We start from the raw sequence: 18,824 nt of genomic DNA, 5'->3' as shown, positions 1-18,824 counted from the left end.
TGAGAACTACAATCGAGTGAGAGAGCCGTATAGAGTGCATAATTATTGAAACCAAAAAATTGAGCTATGTTTTTAATTTCTTTCCCTGATCGATCACTAAAATTAGCTACTTGTACAACACAAGACAGAAGAATATTCAACCTATTCTGCTGGGGAGAAACGACATTCCTACTATGTATCTCCATTGTAGAGTCAAAGAAGAAATTTTGGGGTAAGGCATGATGAACAATATACAACCCCATAATATCCATGAAAGAAGCAGTTGAATCTATTACTTGACAGCAAACATAGGGAGATATTGATAATAAAGCTATCAATCTGCACGCGGCAACAAGAAACTAAAGCCTGAGTTTTCACGAATAAGTGGCGGCGGTTCAATGTCGGAAATGTCTATTTGTTCCATCGACTTTGATAAGTCATCAACTGAAAATGGAATGCTGCGGTATAAAATGATTATCAAAGGTTGGTGTCAGTTGCTTAAGTAACAACAAAGAAAACTAACTGAAATAGGATAGTAGAAAGGCTAAGTCACAGTATGTAGCATATTCAAGTGTTGTCATAACCTGGAATCGTCATCCAAGAGGAAAGAATTACTGACAGCATTGTTAGAATCTTCTGTCATCAACACTCTCATATTGGATATAACCTACAGCCAAATACAGTGAAAAAGGAAAGATTATTAAGTCTGTGTGTAAGGGTTTATCATTAGATTGTAATTTATATTACTGCCATGTGACGAAGATGACTCGAACCTAGTTGAGTAATGGCATCCATAGAAACTTACATCCGAGGACACGCTATGTGTGCCATATTTGTCATCCCAGTACATTGTACTGATACGATATAGCTGCTGTATACTGAGGACCTGTTAATAAATAAAGATCCATTGTCTGAGAATTGAAGAGGAGGTTAATGGATTTGAATGTATCTACTTCTTCCTTGCTTACACATTACTTACTGGGCAAAGGTCATGGCTTATTTCATCAAGTGTCTTTTTGGGTTTTTGATGTATGACCTGAAAAGAAAATGTAAGATTTCGGGACTACTTTACCATTTAGTGCATTTTACCATTGTTACTGGAAGTAGAAAGAAGTGTTCTAGAACATAAGATTGAAAAGATACCAGGAATCCAATGGCTTGCCTAATATGTTTGAGTTCATCCCAGGCTGAACCTGCATACTGCATTTCCGTTTATTCAATAAGTTTATAATACAATAAGGCAAGGCAGAAATAATTTCAAGGTACCTCATCTGTTGCTTTATAGCACCAATGCTCCAACTCAGCCAAACCAGCTTTTACATATTCCCCATTACTAAACGAACAGCACTCTCGTCGTAATAGAAGGCTGCAGAGAAATATAAATATATGAAGGATAATAACAAATAATAGTATTTGTATTAAACAGTATACCAATCAAAATCAACCTCAAGTATGAGTATAGACTTGATACCTGTTGAATAACTGAACATTGATGAAGGAGAATATCTGTGTGAACACCTTGCGAACTAAAAATGGAGGTACCTGGAAAAAGGAACAAAAATTGTGTGTGAGACTGTGTAAGAGAAGGTCCACTGGTTAAACATTTCACAAACTATGCACCTTTGAAATGATTTTAGAAAAATCAAGTGAGTATGAGTCCTGAACAATAATAAGAATAATCTCCTTTTTGATGTTAATTCAACCCACAAAGGGAACCGTCAGCAAAGATAAAACTAATCACAATTTATGTTATGTAGCAGAGGGGAAAAAAGAAGAGTACTGACATGATTTGCTTTTAAAGTATTTAAGAAGTTTCCAAGACTCTTAACAATCCCTTGCCAGTGAGCAATTAAAGCTTTCTGGGCCTCGGTATTTGCAACTGATCGGGATGATCCTTTAACCAAGCTCGCCCTTGATGTTCTTGGTGCCTGTTAAAGTCACAACTTCAGCAATAGTCTTGAGAAAGAACTGAAGAAGTGGAAGCAGCATTGTACTTTTTCAATTCATTATTCTAGTCCATAAATGAACATTTTAATGGCACCTGGATGCACAATCCAAGCAATGGCGAAATTTCTTTCTTCAAATTATCTCGAATCATCCCATAAATCTTTTCTACATATGCTGTGAGTTGCTGTTTGAATAGCAAAGCTGGGTACTTTGCTTCAACTTGCCGTAAAGTGTCCACTCCAGTACTCGCTCCACCATTGATTAAGGAAAGATTGACACCTTGTGGGGTTCCACGGAAACTCTAGAGCAAAAAAATAAAATAAATAAATAAAGAAGAAGAAGAAAAGAAAAGGAAAAGTGTGAAACAAATGAGGAAATGAAAATTTATGAATTGAAGTATTGAATTTTGATGAGAGACTAGGAATTACTTGTGTCATCCTTCCAAATAAAGTAGCTGATGATGATCGACGTCGTTGCGGTGCCATTCCTGCAGCACCACTTGCTTTCAGTGTACGCTGGAGTAGTAATAGAAGTGTTGAGGCATTGGATAACCAATAGGCCAAGATATCATTGTTATCCTGGGTCTGAAATCCAAGTGATTTAAGTTAAAAAGTTTCTTTCTTTAAAAAGAATAAACAGAAAAATTAAGGATGCGAATTCCAAACCTCAATGGCATTGCCTATGGTCTGAATAATCCTATCAAAAATGCTAGTCCGCTCAACTTCAAATGATCTCCACTGCAAAAGGCATTTATATATGATGCAGGCAGCAATAGGCCTGTTCCCTGCAAAGCCTAGGTGTTGTGCAATGCATCGAATGAGCAGCTCTTGATTCTCCTGCTGTTTTTCATTTAGTGATTTCTGTGGCTTATCCTCCAATTCAGACTCCCTGTGGTTTATCGAAGCACTATGCAGATCCTGATCAATTTAATCCAAATTAGCACGACAGAAATGTTAAGACATAGTGTGCACGACATCATAGTGCCCCTTTTCTATACTTGAAGTAGAAGAGAAACATACCATAGCTGCCTTTGCGTCAGTCGGAATACCACTTTCAGCTGCCCTCTGTCAATCATCAAATAAGAAGGAAACCTTAACCATCTAAAAACTACAGTATTTCATCGTTCACATGTGAAAGTACCTGAATAATTGATCTGGACCGTCCAGAAAGGAACTTATTTGGTGCCATGGACACGGCTTGTTGGCGCAATACTTGATTTTCTGATTCTAAATTGGTAAGCTTCTCCTCTAGCCTAATGAATGAAGTTTAGATTTTCAGTCAACCATGTACTGCAAACTAGAAATGATAATTCATTTCTCTCAAATAAATAATTCTAAACAATAGGCTTCCCTAGCTTCCCATTATATAAGCACTAAGAAATTCAGTTAACTGGTTCATAGTGAAGCATTGAAACTAGTTGATGGGTTCATCGTTATTAAGAGCATAACAGAAGATTTCTTTGATAGAAGGTTCATGAGACCTACTCTACTGACATTCAGCCAAGAAATGAGCATATAGTTTACCATGCCTCAAGATGTTATATTACCTGGTCATATTTTCCTGGAGCTGACTAACTTTTTTCTCAGTTTCTTCTAATTTCTTACGTCGTTCTTCACCAGATGTTTGAGCTTCATTGTATTTTCTTTCACAGTCATCAGCTCTTTGTTTCTCTGAATCCAACGAAGCCTGGGGAGGTGCAAGTAGCAGAGAACCAAGATAAAGATTACTATAATGATCATGATCTAATGCCATGCATATGAACAATAAATGACTACATTCTAGCATATTCTATCCTCCAATTTGATTCAGAATTATTTCGTAAGCACTTTTATAAAATTCTTCAACATCCTTGTTCCAATATGCCAAGTAGCTGTTATGTTCGTTTAGTATTATTAGGAGTTGGGGTTAGTTTAGGTGTTTCATTTAGGTTTGTGTCTGTAAGTATGAAAACAATGCAAACCTGGATTATTGATTTTATTAGAATTCAACCACTGCCTCTGTTTCTCTCTCTCTTCTCTTTGTTTTCATGTTCACAATAGTGACTAGTGAAAACTGACTCTTATCACAAGTTATACATAATATTATGGCCATTAGAGAGGAGAGATATTATGCATATCATGTGAGACAGAATTGCAAGCGCTTCTTATTGGGTTGAGCTTCATACCTTTAAATTCTCCACTTCTGCTGTTAGAGAATCAATTTTTTTGGTGTCCTCAACGACAACTTGGGTTTCTTGAATAACAGGAGTTGCCTCTTCAATAGCTTTCTTTGCAGCCTCCTCCCGTTCCTTGACAATTTTTGCATTTGCTTCTTCAACTTTATTCTGCATTTCTTGCAATGAGTTCTGCAATTTTGCTATCTCTTGTGCTTTTGCTTCTTCTAGGTCAGTCTGCAGGAAGGAAATGTACTTCAGCATAATGAACTCTTCATGAAAACCACAAATTAGAATCTATGAGACTCATCAGCGGTGAAGGTACAGGTGGAAATCACACACACTGCAAGACAAGAAAAAAAAATAATAATAATACCCTCAAACGTTTTTCCAACTGTAGACGCCAAGTTAGTTCCTCCACTTGTTTTGTTAACTTGTCTTTTGCTTCTTTAAGAGCACCTGTTTCCCTTGCTTCCTGCAGAAAGTTGCAGAAATTTTGGAGATAATGCGAATATCACAAATGAAGAAAAGGGACATGAGCAAGAAGCATATTACAAATTCTATCTAGATAGAGAAAATATGCAAAAAAATATATACTCATGACAATGATCAGTACATCCGTTTGAATCATCAGTTGAACTAGACATATATATCTATGTAGAAGTAAAAGGGCTAATCTAATTCACTGTAATATATACTGTCTTGTTCAAATTTCTGCTTCTTAAAAGGCCTGTATAATGCTATCACCATTTTGTAAATACCCATTGTCTTTAAATCAAAGCATGTAATGTTGATATTCTTCTTCAATTATGTAGCATATCCCAATACTGTACGTAGGCACTGAAATTGATATATTCTTCTCCATTTGGCTACTGAACTATGAACTGATGATTATTTCACAAAAATAGACATGTAGAGCAATAAGTTTAAACTGACCATTTTGAGCTTCCTAAGTTCCTTCCTTGCAATTTTTGACCTCATTCGGCACTGTGCGACCACTGAACCCTTCTTGAGCCTCTTAAAGTATGAGGCAGCTTTATGACATCGCCACACAGCCTGCAAGTTTTCATTTAGTATAATTTTCTTTTTGCATGAAAGGAAACTTAGTAATTACCACCCAAGTTGTTGATCACTCAAATTTCATGCTGAAAAAATAAAACTCATGCAAGTTGCAAGATTCTATATACAACCTGAAGAATGGTTGCTGCTTTAGCTTGCTTCCTAAATCTGAATTGATTACGAGCAGCCATTGCTCTTAAACCTGTTTGCAAGACAAGCCCTGAGAGATGGAGTTTTTTATAATTTGTTCTGGCGCGATATCTACGTATGTGCTTCTGAATCTTCTTAGCAGCTGCCTCTCTTTTCATGGTATCGAAGAGTTTGCAAGAGAGTCTTCCTACAAGTTATACCAAATATATTAAAAGAAACTAATTAGCCAGTTCCTAGAGGTCCAGAAATACGTGCTAGGAAAGTAAAGGGAATAGGTTCTTGTCCTTCTGCTAATATATACTCTATAAGAACTAAAAATCACTGTGTAGTAATAGACCTGATTTTTGGTAATACATTTTTCATATGGCTCACCTCTACATATTGATTGCATAACTATGGTTGCCTCACGCAATGCAATAAACCGTTTCCGTGCATAATGAGTTCGCACACGTCGCTGGATAGTTTTTGCTGCACCACTAAGTACTTCGGTTCTCCGTGCATCTAACTCTGCCATCTGACCAGCTCTTAAGAATACCTTTGTTTTACCTATCTGCAATATAAAATTAAAAAGAAATGTTAAGTCTTTGATACACGTATATCATTCATCTATGCAAGTCCGTGTCCATTATGATTAATTCCATTTCCGTATAATCCATGCTGCCATGTACATGAGCAGTCATAAGTTTGGGTAAAGCAAATGGCAGTTGGAATCGAACTAGGTGTAGAAATAATTCTACAATATAACAGCATGCTTCAAAGCTGCAAAGAAAACACCTCACTTTACCTGAAACCCTTCAAGACCCTTCTTTTCCAGAATCTTTTTGCACGCAACTTTTTCATCAACGCTGCTCATAAGTATAACAAGCCTCAGAAAGCAGATCCAGCAAGTTCAATTACAAAGTTGAAATTATGAGTCCACAACTTTTCTTCCCCGACTTGAACTTAAAAATCCAGAGATATTATACTTACTTTGGTTCCAAGACCTCTGGGGCAAGAAGTCCAAATCGGTTGATGAATTCAAAAAAAGGTTTTCGAGTAGGGTAACCAGCACAGCTAATTCGAATTGCCTCTAAAACACCCTACAAGGAAAAGTGTCAGTGGTTGAAAGAATAATAATAATAATAAATATAGAAAAAGAAAATAAAACTGGATGCATTATGTTAGGCTTAAAGTATGAAATGGAAAAAAGAAAAGAAACATTGTTTACTTACACCACAGCGCAGTTGCTGCATAATGTTTACGTTCTCAAATACGGCCGGTTTTAGAAGGTTGTTTGGCTTTACACATCTGATATAGTGAGGCTCTGTAGAGTTTAGGGTTTCCATTAGGCTCTGTAGTTGCAGCTGCACCAGGTAGAACATAAAGAATATGAGTCAACTTCTTGTTGCAGAAGATGGCATTGCAGGATACAGAAAGGAGCCACATAAGCTTACTGAAGTTGATTATCAAAGGTTATGTTTGACTTATACCCATCAAGACAGTAGCAAAAGTACCTTAAAACGAGAGCCAATTGACGAAAACTTGGAAGATTTAGCTGTCTCTTCTGGAAGTGGAGGGAAAAGGCCTGCCACAAAAGTACATTTGGAAGCACCCAACAAGTCTTGATGTTCAGGAACTACATAGTCCTTGTTTTTGTCCAAAAATTGGTCAGACTGATAGAGCACCTGTAGTGAAGTTTTTGGAATGTAAATTACCAAATGAACAAGTATCTCAAATTTTGAGAAGTTCCTTCTTTCGTGATTAACTTTACCTCTCCAGCATAATGGGCGATGGTAAAATCTGTTCGAGAAAGTTTCGGCTTTATGAAGCGCTTATGAGCTTTAAATGTCTGATATAGCTTGTTTGCAAATGTTTCATGGGTTGACTTTGGAAACATGCTGCAATGCAAAAGTGTGCTAAGTTAGAATGAAGAATAGAAAAAGAAAAAGTTCAGTAATATCTGCCCATCTAGCTAAAACCTTCACAAGGAGGTTCCCAAAATTTAACACTTCAGCATTTCCAAACAAAAGAAATAACAATGGAAGAATTAAACTTCAACAAAACAATTACGGGGTTCCTTTTAAGAAATAATGACAAAATTTCACCCATAGGAATAGTAGCTTACCAAGCTTCATCGAGGAGAGCAACTATTCCTCCAGGTTTCTGTGAAAGGAAACATTATATGTAAACAACACTTGTCAGAAAAAATATGTTGATCATCTATTTCATATAATTAAATACGAATATCCTTATATATAAACTGCATAAGAAAATTGAAAACCAATGTGTTCCCTATAAAAGTCATTTATCATCAAATCATGTTTGTCTACCAGGCAGTTCAAATTGACCTTTACAAATTAGTTCATTTTAGTTCTGTTAATGAACTAAACAGAAGAACTAGGTATTACCTTTTCAATAAGATCCAAGACATCTTGATTATCGACAAATTCAATGTAGCTCCAATCAATCTCCTCTTTTGTGTACTCTTCTTGTTCCATTTTGAAAACGTGCTGAAAACATCACCGGCAGGAACTTAAGTTTATAACATAGAGCAAAATTTCTCAATTAAATATAAAATTGAGAAAGCAGAAGAGGTTTAGATCATCCCAATACCTGATTGAAATGTTGCTGCAATTTCTCATTTGTGAAGTTAATACAGAACTGCTCGAAACTGCACAGCATGATAAGCTGAAAGTAAGTTGCAAAATACTGCCGACACATAAGGGGGGAGTTGAGTTCTGCATTTTATGCATGGACTGTATGAGTTGTACTATGTATATCAGCTGTTACCTGTTGTGCTTAAAACTTTCAAAACCGTAGATGTCAAGAACCCCAATCAAAGATTTTGAGTTAGCATCTTGTCCAATTGAAACATTAATTTTGTCCACCAACCTGTATAGGAGAAAGAAATAGACGTTAGCTTCACATTAATATCAAATTTCTGTGTCTAAATTTTGCTTGCCAGAGACAACCAGATGTTGATCTGATTTTTTGTTTTTTTGGTGAAAGATGTTAATCTGATTATATGTTGAATACAAGTGACTAACCAGTCAAACAGTCGAGAATATATTGTCTTTGCTAAACCATCACGGCTAATTAATGCACTTTGAGGATCAAGACTTCTCTTGATAACTTCTTCAGGCGTTATCATGACACGCTTACATAATGCATCTTCTAATGCAGCAGCATCACACCTGAGATGATGTAGATATAGAAAATTATCAGAACATGAAAGGGAAACAATCTGAAATACCAATTAGGAGCCCAATATCATGAAAGAGTAGATACATGAGAAGCTCTGCGACCATCTTGAGATGGAATTTGGCTTGATCATCTTTTGGAATGGATGAATCAACTTCCTTTCCCTTAGCGAATACAACATTTCCAAGATGAAGAATTGCGGCAACTACTCTAAAAATTGCTTCCTGAGAGAGAGAGAGAGAGAGAGAGAGAGAGAGAGAATGAGATAGTCCTCTTTCTTGGTTCCATTTCCAAAAGCGTTTAAGAAGAGGTTATACCTGCTCCTTTGCACTTATTCCAACAATATCCATAGCTCTCCTTGTGGCAAGATAGTCATGGGCATCACTTACCCCGACTAGCTCATAGCAACGTGACTGGTTAAGATAGTGAAATGATTTAGGATTTCCCAATTTGTATTTCTCAATTTCCTGTCAACATTAAAAAATGTTAGGCAGAAGTTGTAAGAAGAGAAATAGGAAGTGATACTTTGATAGTGTAATTGAAGTCATCATTGTAGCAGGAATTTACCTCTTGTGGTGCAGCACAAAGAAGGTAGAAGCAGTGGTAGTTGCGCTCAGGATCAGAAATTTGGCAAACACGAGACCGTTCCAGAAGGTAAGTTCTGATGGCTGCTCCAGAGATTCTTCCTTGCTTATCAAACTGGATTTCAACAAACTTACCAAACCGACTGTAACAGTATTAATTCAAAAAGATCATATCAGCAGAAGATAATAATTAACACAAGTAATTTATTTCAGCAAAACGATGGCTGAATCTAGGACCAATCTGGAACTAATATGTAATCGCTTGATATAGTCTACTTTATTATGACTTGGCTATTAGTAAATAGGGAGACTCCACAAGACAGAATCTCAAGCCAAAGTTAATTGATACATTAGATGTCACAGGCAGAGAGAATAAACAACCAACTTCAATCCCCAAATGGAAAAGTATCTTACCTAGAATTGTTATTTCTAACAGTTTTAGCATTGCCAAATGCTTCAAGAACTGGATTTGACTGCACTCACGAGAGAAAAAAAAATATAGAATTTGTATAAGAAGTTGATGGAACTTGATAAATAGAAAATGATATTGAGAAAATTGTTGCTTATTCTAATTGCCAAATGAAAGCTAGGGTAGAAATCATACTTCAAGAACTTGCTGTTCAACTGTCCGTCCTTCAGTTGCAGCCCGGCCACCCAGAAATGCAAGGTACCGCATGAGCATTTTTGTGGTCTCAGTTTTACCTGCTCCACTTTCACCACTGACCAGAATTGAATTGCTTTTTCCCTCATTAATCATTGCCCTGGTTTTGTTGAAAGCATTAAATTATAAAAGTTTGGTATATATACATTGAACAATATGTACCATGTTAAATAGGAATAAAAGTAACCTGTATGCAACATCAGCAACTGCAAAAACATGAGGACTTAGTTCTCCAAATGGTGCTCCCTTGTATTGTTGCATCATGTGACTATCATAGATATGGGGCAGTCTTTGGAATGGGTTAATGGCAATAAGGATATTTCCAGTATACGTCTGTCATGATACCAATGCTATATTATATTACATTGAAACTTAGTAATTCTATTGAAATGAAGGGAACGAGAACGTACATAGATTTCATTAAGTTCGTATCTAGTTTTCAAATTCTCCAAAACTCCAGGCTCATGCAGATAAGATAGCTTTGTCATGTCATCAACTCCGCCAGCAGGAGCTTCCGTGTCTTTTGGATATATTTTTGATAAGTTGGCAACCATCTTAATAGCACCAAAAATTGAAACTAATTAGACTACAATAATCCAAGAATATAAGTCTCATAGAACAAATACTAAAATTAAATTTCTACAGAAATAGTTCAGTTGCAGCTAACTGATAAAAGAGGCAAGAGCAATGCACCTTCTTCCCGTTGCTACCCTGGATCTCAACTTCCTTTCCATTAATCTTTGTGACTTGTCCATCTGTCCAAGCCAATTCTGGGTCTTCGACCCAAACATGAGAGCCTACAATGATATTCACTGCTGTTCCCTGTTGATAAAGATACGGCACAAGGACTTTATAGTTTATACAGAACATTATATAAAAAAAAAATTTATATATAACACAAACTTCTTTCGCAGCTCTTTTTGAAAACTACTTTCGCGTTCTTTTATATGGATTTTGGAATGAAAAGAATTGCACATTTAAGTTTTGAAGTGCAATTGGTCACCTAAACTAACTTAAGTGGCTGATTCCTCCAACAGTACCTTTTCCTCCTCCATCTATAAATCTATGTCAATGATCAACAAGTGATAACTTCACCACTGTCATCGCAAACGTACTCGTCTGGCTTGCTCAATGCTTAGTTTGAGCTGCCACAACCTTGTGCCTTGCCTAGGGCGAAAAAAACACTAGTGTTTCTTCTCCAACTAAATTATTCAGGAAAATTCTAATTCACAAATGTTGGTGCTTCAGCAATCCTAAAGTAACATCTGAAAAACATTTCCTAACAAAACCAATTGTGTGCAAGGGACATGAATAGCCTTCGTCCTAAACTCTGCCAAACAATCGCTCCCCATTTTTGCATCACAAACTCTAACTTAATCAAAGGCTCGATCAGAAAACAAAACTTGATTCTACATTGATAACAAGTTCAAATTTGATAGAGGGCTTCATCAACTCTAACAGCCACTTGGACCCCGAAACTCATTTCGAAATGGGAATTTGGGGAACATAGTTGAATCTACAAATTGGGTCAAATTATAACACATCCAACCAAAACATGCACATACCATTTTAAGCTGGGAATCAAAAGCTCATCAATTCACTGAGGGCTTTCTTCATGCACTCGGTCTGCTGAGAAGAGCTCCTCTCCACCACAGACCCACCATAACAGGAAACACACTTTTTTGAGCAAAAGCATCGAACTTTGGATCAAACCATTAATGGGGTGCCAGAAAGGTTGAAACTTGGCATCAAAGTGAAGACGAAAACTGGTTTTGGGGTAGAAAGAGAAACAGAGATTTTGGTTGATTGGTGAGTTAGGGAAGTTTTGTTTGTGTGTTTTTTGTGTGTGGGAAGTGAATGTGGATCGAATGGCTTGTGGGAGTGACATTCTTCACAAGGCCCTGTGTTCTCGGTTGTCTTCCCTCTCGTTTCGCGCCAATTAGTGGCTACTAACCAAGTCTTCTCTGTCTTTTCTTAACGGTATATGTCTGTGATGTCATAGTGTTATGGTTCTAGAGGGATGTCCTGATCTTGTGTGGGTGAGTCTATTGTAAGACTGTGCAACTCGTCGTTTTCACTGTAGGAGTGTTGTGATCATGGTCCACATATTATTTTTCTTCTGCTAGAGAAACTTGGTCATTTTGATATTTCGATACATTTTTGGTTTATTTTAGATTTTGCAACGATGAAGCGTTAATAAATTTCGGGGTTCTGGAAGGAGTGCAGGATGATTATTTGAGAATGCGAATAACAACTGCCTTATTTTTTGGTGGTGCAGTTTCTGAGTTGAAAAACAGGGGAGGCTAACTGAAGAAACAAGAACTAGGTACAACATTGGTGTAAAGATTAACAAGCATTTTATACTTCCATGGTTAAAATGATGGCTAAGAGACCAAATATAAGTGTGCAGTTTACTGAATATCTGTTGAAAGACTGAAACCCCAGTGCCCTAGAAAATACGAGAAAACTTTACAGACAGATCAGAGCTGAAAGAGAATTCCATCTCAGCATACTAGCAACATTCATGTTCTCATGACACAAAACTAAACGAAACGTAGATCACATGGGATCACATGACTAGAGAAGTTTACAAATTCTCCACAGATTCATGGTTTCATGAAACAAGCTAAACTAAAGCCAGGTCACAGTTAGGGATCACATGAGTTAGCTAAGATGTTTACATATTCACCAGGAAGGCCAAGCTGGTGCCGCAGTTTCATGGCCTGAAGAAGGCCAAGCAGAAGTTGCCGCCTTTTCATGGCATAAAGAAGATCGTGGCCAAGAAGGTCGAAAGTAAGGCACCACTTTGCTGAAATCCCATTGGATAAGAGAGCTAGGACCGTGATATCGAATCACCTTCAACATTTGGCTTTCAATGTGCAAGAGAAGTATGTTTTGTCCAGATCTTATGAAGACATATTCAGAATTCTGAGGAAGGAATGACAATATTTGCACTTCTTTAGTCTGCCTGCAAAAGCTTGGATTTTTCTTCCACATTGATTTGAAACTTAGTCTGTATCTAAACTTCCACTTGCGATTTGATTGCGCATTGCTTGTGGTAATAGATGAGATACTATCTTGTTCCTTCTCAAGAACCCATATCTCCATGCCTGACTTGCTGCTCTGACCATACTGCAATAGCCCATCTGAGGACTCCCCAAGAACAAACTCATCATAATCCTGCGAAATCTTCCCATCAGGTAATTTAAGCAAAACTATACGCGTGTTTCCAACACGTGGGTCATAAATGGCTAAACTTTCCTTAATGGCTATCTTTCCCTGTGTTGCATACCAGTATACTACACCATTGATCACAGTAGCCACTGTCCAGGGGCGCAAGGAAAAATTTGAAGAGCAAGTGAGCGTGAAATGCTTCCATGTACCAGTCACTGAAGAGAAAGTCTCGATGGAGACAGTGTTAACCTCACGTTTGCATTCACAATTCGCACGAATAACCTTGTAGTGAAGAATGTCATTGAAATAGTCCTCAGCGATGAATGCCATACACAAGCGTTTGTAGAAACGCTGAGGTTCAGGAAGTTGGAATAGCACTTTGCTGATTGGGTTCCAGACAGAATAAGTCAATGGGTGGCGGCCACAAAGAAGAAGCCCATTGGCAGAGTCAATGAAATAACCAAGCTGTTTGCAGTTCCCAGAAGACATCAAATCATTGCATACATCATCACCTTCCTCACAAGCTGTCAATAACTGAAGTGCAGGCTCAGATTTGGGTCGGCGCATCCCATCTTTAGGTCTGCAAAGGTACAGCTGGTTGCAGACAAAGAAACCCAGAAGATGAAAGTTCACTCTCCATCTAACATGATAATCAGATCGAAAAGAAGAACTACATATCACACGAAGCCACCTCTTTGACACAAGTATCAATCTGAATACAAATTTCTCTGGCAGCCGAAGAAGTATCTCATTTAGGATGTCATCGCAGGTCAATGCAGCATGAACATCACTTTCCAACATCTTTTCCTTCTTTTTCTCTTGTCGACTCATATCACCCTGCTGAGGGCATACTCCACTGTATAAGTACAGTTCTACTTATGATATGTAGAAAATCAACTAGTTTAGTAAATCTCCTCAATCGACAAAAAAGACACAAATCCACCAGTTGTCCATGGTTCAAAAGGATTCAAAATAACTCATGTTCACTTCATACTGGTAAGCAAAGTGTTTAAATATCACCATAACAGCATAAATTATACACGCTGCAATCGTCTTGCTCAAGCAATCTTTTTTCATAATCTGGTAAGCAATGTATGACAAAAAGCATTCTCAACTCTATATTTAGATGTACATTTTGTGTTTTTGAAGTTTCAACTCTATGGAAATAAATTGCAGTCTCAAAATACAATAAGGATTCTCAAGAAATCAACACCATGAATCAATTTGATATACCCTTCACAATCTCTAAAGAAACAAATCCAAGTTCCAAACTTTTTCTAAACTGAACAGCTTATTAACATGAAACCCATTAATTGTTCATAATCTGGCCAACCATTGACATTGTACAAAGTCCGTAATAAGAAAAGACCAAAACTTTCCTCAGCAAAACCCAACCTAGATACCTTTGACACCTTAAATTTTGCAACTTTAACAAGTTGCCTGATCCCAGCACAACAGATAATATAAGACCCACAATGTAATTTTATTGTCTGATTCAACACATGCAAAGGAAAAACTGTAATTGCAAACCCATCTACCATCTTTCACCATTTCATCAGATTAAGCCAAAGAAAACGAGGGTACAGTACAGAAGACTAAAGCATTTACAGATACAAAGAAGAAAGCATCAGAGAGAGAACCTGTCAGCCCTGAGAGAATGTGGAGACTAGAAGAAAGTGAACCAGTGTTGACTGATGAGCTTGGGCATAGTAAGGTTTTGCAGTAGGAGCTTTTAAGGTTTGGGAAAGTGAAGGAATTCACATCGTTGATGTCGAACTATGTGGCTCTATCGCCTTTTTAAACGTGTCGAGTGATGTTGTTTTGGGCCTTTTTTTTTTATTCTTTTCAATATTCACACTAATCTCACGAAATTTGTTGGATGAAAATAATATAGTTGGACTAAGATAGTTGATGGCTATGATCAAAATTAGATATTTTTAAATCACATAGACAAATGTAGTCATTATCCCAAATTATGGGAATTATTTATAATCTTACCATTTTTTTTTAACTACATTTGGTAGTGAATAGCGTTCTTTGACTAGCATTTGCATGTTTAATATGGTTAACTATGGTGCGTTCGTAAAAAAAACTTTATATGCGTTCATCGCTGTTTTTGATTGATTTATTTCATCTACATGTTTTGATCCGTGATTAATTTGAACATTACTTGTTTTCGTGTTAATGATTGTTAACTTCATCTCTACTATCTCCATTCACCTTATTCTATCTTGATTCATGGTTTGATCGATCACTTAGGTTATATAGTTAGATGTAAATACAAACTCTTTTAAATCCCCCATTATCTTTTTTTTTTTTTTGAAATAGAAGTTGAATTCATTAGATCAACAGCAAAAAGGCTGAAGTCTACCAAAACTTACATAAGAGGTCCGGCAAGAAAATCCGGAGTACCTATCTAAGCTAAAGTAAACCTTTAAAGATCACTGGGACGCTCACATTTAAGCGAGCCTATACAAGAATGAAAAAACCTCGCCTCCTACGGAAAGAAATCATTCAACTAGCCCTCACTTGCCAATCACGCAATTGTGGTACAAACAATAAACTAGAAACGTCATAGAAGACTCATAGAAGTTAATCCACCCTCAAACAGGCTCATACCCTAATACAATTAGGGCCCAGCTTGCCTTGATCTGAGCCCAAGCCCGGAGGCCCAAGCCCAAATCAAACCTTGCCTAGCAGGAATAGGCCCCTGCCCCATCAGCTCAAGGTTGAGCCCAGGCCCAGAAACCCAGGCCCAAACCCGAGCCAACGAGGGAGGAGCATCCCTACTCACTGTTCCTTTGTCGCCACCGCCGATCTGTCCGGCGACGCACCATACCTCTGGCGGTCGGCTTCTCCATCCGTGCCTTACCATCGCGGCAAACACCACCAAAAGCTCCGCCTGCTACCATGCAATGGATCCCTCAGCAGCGATCGGAAAGCTGCCCACTGTTCGAGCCCCGACCGCTCAGCTAAACACGATCAGATTGCCGCCCCTACAAGCACGATCCGCCGCAACACAAACTCAACCGTAGTAGCCGAGAGCCGCCTCGCTAAGAGCCTCCGGCCTCAACCTGTTTTCCGTCGAGCACTCCACCCAAACAACGACGTCACCGAACAAGAAGACCCCGTCCTCGTCGTAGTCGTCCCTACAGCCTGGTCAGGGGACCCCTAGATCGCCGCTGCCACTACACGAAACCCTAGGTGGGTTTCGCCTCTCGAGATCACCTCGGAAAGCGCGGAGGTCCTCCCTAGTTTTTTGTTTTTGTTGCGAATCATGTTAAATCCCCCATTATCTTGTAATTTTTGTAAATTTATATATACATACATACTTTGTTTTATTTTTGTCTTTATTTTGTTTTATACTTTGTGAATAATACTTATTTGTTTAACGTTTTTTACAGTAATGCCAAAAAAAAAAAGAATCCTGATCTCACTATAACATCCTGATCTCTATTTCTTGTCCCAAAAAAAAAAAAAGAATCATGATCTCATATAACTACTTCTATACATTTCGAATCCTAGTCTCAGCAATATCTATGAATACATCCAGATAAGATCTTCAATCAAAAATTGAAATTCCATCTTGGATCAAAAATTGAAATCATCATCGGCTTCAGTATCAATGTACTCATTGTACTCATCATCATTTGCAGCATCGTCACTGCACTCGATCTCTACATCTTCATCTCCAGAGTCACCATCAGTTGTTTCATCAGGTACTGCTTCATCAGCTTCAAGCAAAGGTACTGCTTCATTAAGTGCAGGTTCCAACAAAAAAATCCCTAATTGATCCAGAGAGAGCAAGGTGGGCTGGAAAACAAAAGCACTTTCGATAGCCACATAAGCTTTATCTGGAGGTTCAGTGATCTTAGACCAACTGACCTGGGTTGAACCATCTCGAATGATCCCTAATCGGCCTCTGTGTAGAATTATCAGATGCTCTGCATGACCATATATTTCACACCTTAAAATTCTTGTAGACAGAGTGGCATCAGTCCAGATAACTTTCTTTTTCTCCCATGATTCATTCACACCATAATGGGACATGGTGTAGACCTCAGTAGTAAATCGACACTTAACCAATACAGTGAGACAGTTGGCTAAAGTTCCAAGAGCAACAACCCTATCTGGATACACCATATCTTGATCTTGCTGCACTGCAACATTGTGAGGAATGCCAAACTTCTCAAAATACTCCTCATCCAAGTGAAAGACTAAAATAGTATTACTGTTCCTGCCTATCCAATGTAAACATCCATTAAGATATGCTCCATCACGAGGAATATCATCCCATACTTTTCTGCTGGTGTTGGTTTTTCATGTCTTAGATGTCCTCCAACTATTAGTCCCAATGGTCAGTATGGATTGCTGGCTCTCAGAAAACACAGCAACTTTATAAAGTCCTTCAACATACCCAAAACCATGCATTGTAACTTCAAGCTCCATTGAGCTGTAGGGAAGTATTGGAGACTCACTTGTAGCAGGATTGTATATCATATAGTCAAGAAGAGGCTTCTTAGGATCCCATACATATAGACAAAGGATTCATTTTCACATGAAAATCAAATGGTGAGAGAGATATATTTATTATCAAACCAATATTAGACATTTTCACATGAAATTCAAATGGTGAATAAGAGATTAGACCATCTAGAGTCTTACTTTCTTGGAATGCTGCATAAAAGGTTGGAAACTGTAGGTTCTATAGGAGGGGTTTGTGGTGCTCGTTCTTTTGGGGTCTGTGGTTGATACGCTTAAAATGAGTGTCCAACTTAAACCATGTAGACAATTATACTATATGATTAGTAGGGATTGTTTTAAGCTGGATATTGAGGATACTCCTGTAAATCACTTCAAATATTAGTATCACAAAAGAATGTCAAAATTTATATATGAACATATTATTTACGAAAATAATGAGATAAGGGGGTTTAAAGAGTTTGTACTATATTTCAACCTAATGATCAATCAAACCAAGAATCAAGATAGAGATAGATGAATGGAAGAAGTAGAGATATAATTAACTATCATTAACACGTTAAGCAGATTATCAAACACAAATCACGAATCAAAATATGTCATACAAAAAAAACCAATCAAGAATAGAGATGAACGCATACAAAGTCCTTATTATTTCCCTGAACTTGTTTAACTTATTGAACGCACATAAGCTAAAATCATTCTAATGCATGCGATATCAAAACACTTAATGAACGCACATAAGAAAGTTTATTCAATGGATGCACACTTTGGTTCCATCACAACATCCCCCTCTGAAGTCATGACAGATAACCTCCTGCCAAGCTGTGTGATTTGCTGCTTTATATCCCCCAACTCAATAGCATTGCCATCCTGTTTGAGAACCTCCAATTATATGCACCTTTTTCCAATGCGAATACCTTTCAGCAGATGTGCTAGTTCGTTCAATTCTGAGTCATCATAAAACTAGTATACTTTCTCTTCCAATGTCAGTATGCAACCAGACTTGTTTTTTTCAACCAAAGCCCTTTTGTAAGACTCCAGATAGGTTTGCTTCGGAGTGTAAACCTTAGCAAAACCTATTGCTACAGGTACACTGCCCGTAACCACCTCACGTATACTTTTAGCTTGAACATTCTGAGACCTGGAGTTTCTTAGGACCCTCTCAACTATATTTTTAAAAGCCCCCGCAAACGCTTTGCGACTCTCTTCCACGTGCGTCCTTGATTTCAAAACAGAAGTGTGCTGCTCATCCTATTGTGTCATTTCATCGTGAACAAACTTCTGCACTCGTTCTTCAAAATAAGAAATCCAGACTTGATCTAAAAGGTCAGCTGTTGTCTCTCTAACCAAAGGCTCATCCTTATTTGTGTCATCAGCTGACATCATCCTTGGTTGTTTTCCCGAACAGCTTGAGCTCTCTGATCCATCACAGGTGGCCATGTAGTCTTTGTTT

The 18,824-nt window shown here is 37.7% G+C and overlaps 2 protein-coding genes across 6 annotated transcripts; both read right to left on the bottom strand.

The window, feature by feature from the left end:
* Positions 1-42: 42 nt before the first annotated feature.
* Positions 43-11,546, bottom strand: LOC133723551 (myosin-11). 2 transcript variants are annotated; one of them, XR_009853107.1, is made up of 38 exons: positions 11,278-11,546; positions 10,406-10,534; positions 10,123-10,266; positions 9,900-10,045; positions 9,656-9,812; positions 9,466-9,524; positions 9,035-9,194; positions 8,785-8,934; positions 8,555-8,691; positions 8,314-8,460; positions 8,057-8,158; positions 7,880-7,937; positions 7,675-7,776; positions 7,392-7,429; positions 7,038-7,164; positions 6,781-6,951; positions 6,499-6,630; positions 6,257-6,366; positions 6,072-6,132; positions 5,660-5,837; positions 5,269-5,474; positions 5,015-5,134; positions 4,455-4,553; positions 4,091-4,315; positions 3,473-3,612; positions 3,067-3,178; positions 2,946-2,990; positions 2,592-2,843; positions 2,355-2,510; positions 2,021-2,227; positions 1,764-1,907; positions 1,451-1,521; positions 1,246-1,345; positions 1,123-1,179; positions 959-1,015; positions 753-865; positions 564-646; positions 43-437 (listed from the first exon to the last, which is right to left on the bottom strand). XR_009853107.1 is itself a non-coding variant. In XM_062150400.1 (38 exons), the coding sequence occupies exons 1-38, from the start codon at positions 11,278-11,280 to the stop codon at positions 314-316; spliced, it is 4,590 nt and encodes a 1,529-aa protein (XP_062006384.1). In that variant the 5' UTR covers positions 11,281-11,546; the 3' UTR covers positions 43-313. The 2 variants fall into 2 exon arrangements, 1 of the variants encoding a protein (XP_062006384.1); XM_062150400.1 differs by having other exon boundaries at positions 785-865.
* A 506-nt stretch (positions 11,547-12,052) lies between these two features.
* Positions 12,053-14,666, bottom strand: LOC133723552 (F-box protein At5g03970-like). Of its 4 annotated transcripts, none has more exons than XM_062150403.1 (2): positions 14,527-14,666; positions 12,053-13,726 (listed from the first exon to the last, which is right to left on the bottom strand). In XM_062150403.1, exon 2 carries the CDS (start codon positions 13,715-13,717, stop codon positions 12,398-12,400), a length of 1,320 nt encoding a protein of 439 aa, XP_062006387.1. In that variant the 5' UTR covers positions 13,718-13,726; positions 14,527-14,666; the 3' UTR covers positions 12,053-12,397. The 4 variants fall into 4 exon arrangements, with proteins under 4 accessions (XP_062006387.1, XP_062006388.1, XP_062006385.1 ...); XM_062150404.1 differs by having other exon boundaries at positions 12,053-13,723; positions 14,527-14,660; XM_062150401.1 differs by having other exon boundaries at positions 12,053-13,761; positions 14,527-14,651.
* Positions 14,667-18,824: the final 4,158 nt, after the last annotated feature.

This window comes from Rosa rugosa, chromosome 7, assembly GCF_958449725.1.
Source record: "Rosa rugosa chromosome 7, drRosRugo1.1, whole genome shotgun sequence".
In the NCBI taxonomy this organism is placed as follows: Eukaryota; Viridiplantae; Streptophyta; class Magnoliopsida; order Rosales; family Rosaceae; genus Rosa; species Rosa rugosa.
Note: the sequence above shows the minus strand (reverse complement) of the source record. Positions and strands in the feature narration are given on the sequence as shown.

What these genes read in the sequence shown, in the direction of transcription:
- LOC133723552 (XM_062150403.1), bottom strand. Translation starts at nt 13,717, where the DNA reads ATGAGTCGACAAGAGAAAAAGAAGGAAAAGATGTTGGAAAGTGATGTT.
- LOC133723551 (XM_062150400.1), bottom strand. An exon ending in ACGAACTTAATGAAATCTAT is followed by an intron (nt 10,046 to 10,122) that starts GTACGTTCTCGT and finishes GTATCATGACAG; the next exon opens with ACGTATACTGGAAATATCCT. An exon ending in GGTCCAGATCAATTATTCAG is followed by an intron (nt 2,991 to 3,066) that starts GTACTTTCACAT and finishes GATGATTGACAG; the next exon opens with AGGGCAGCTGAAAGTGGTAT.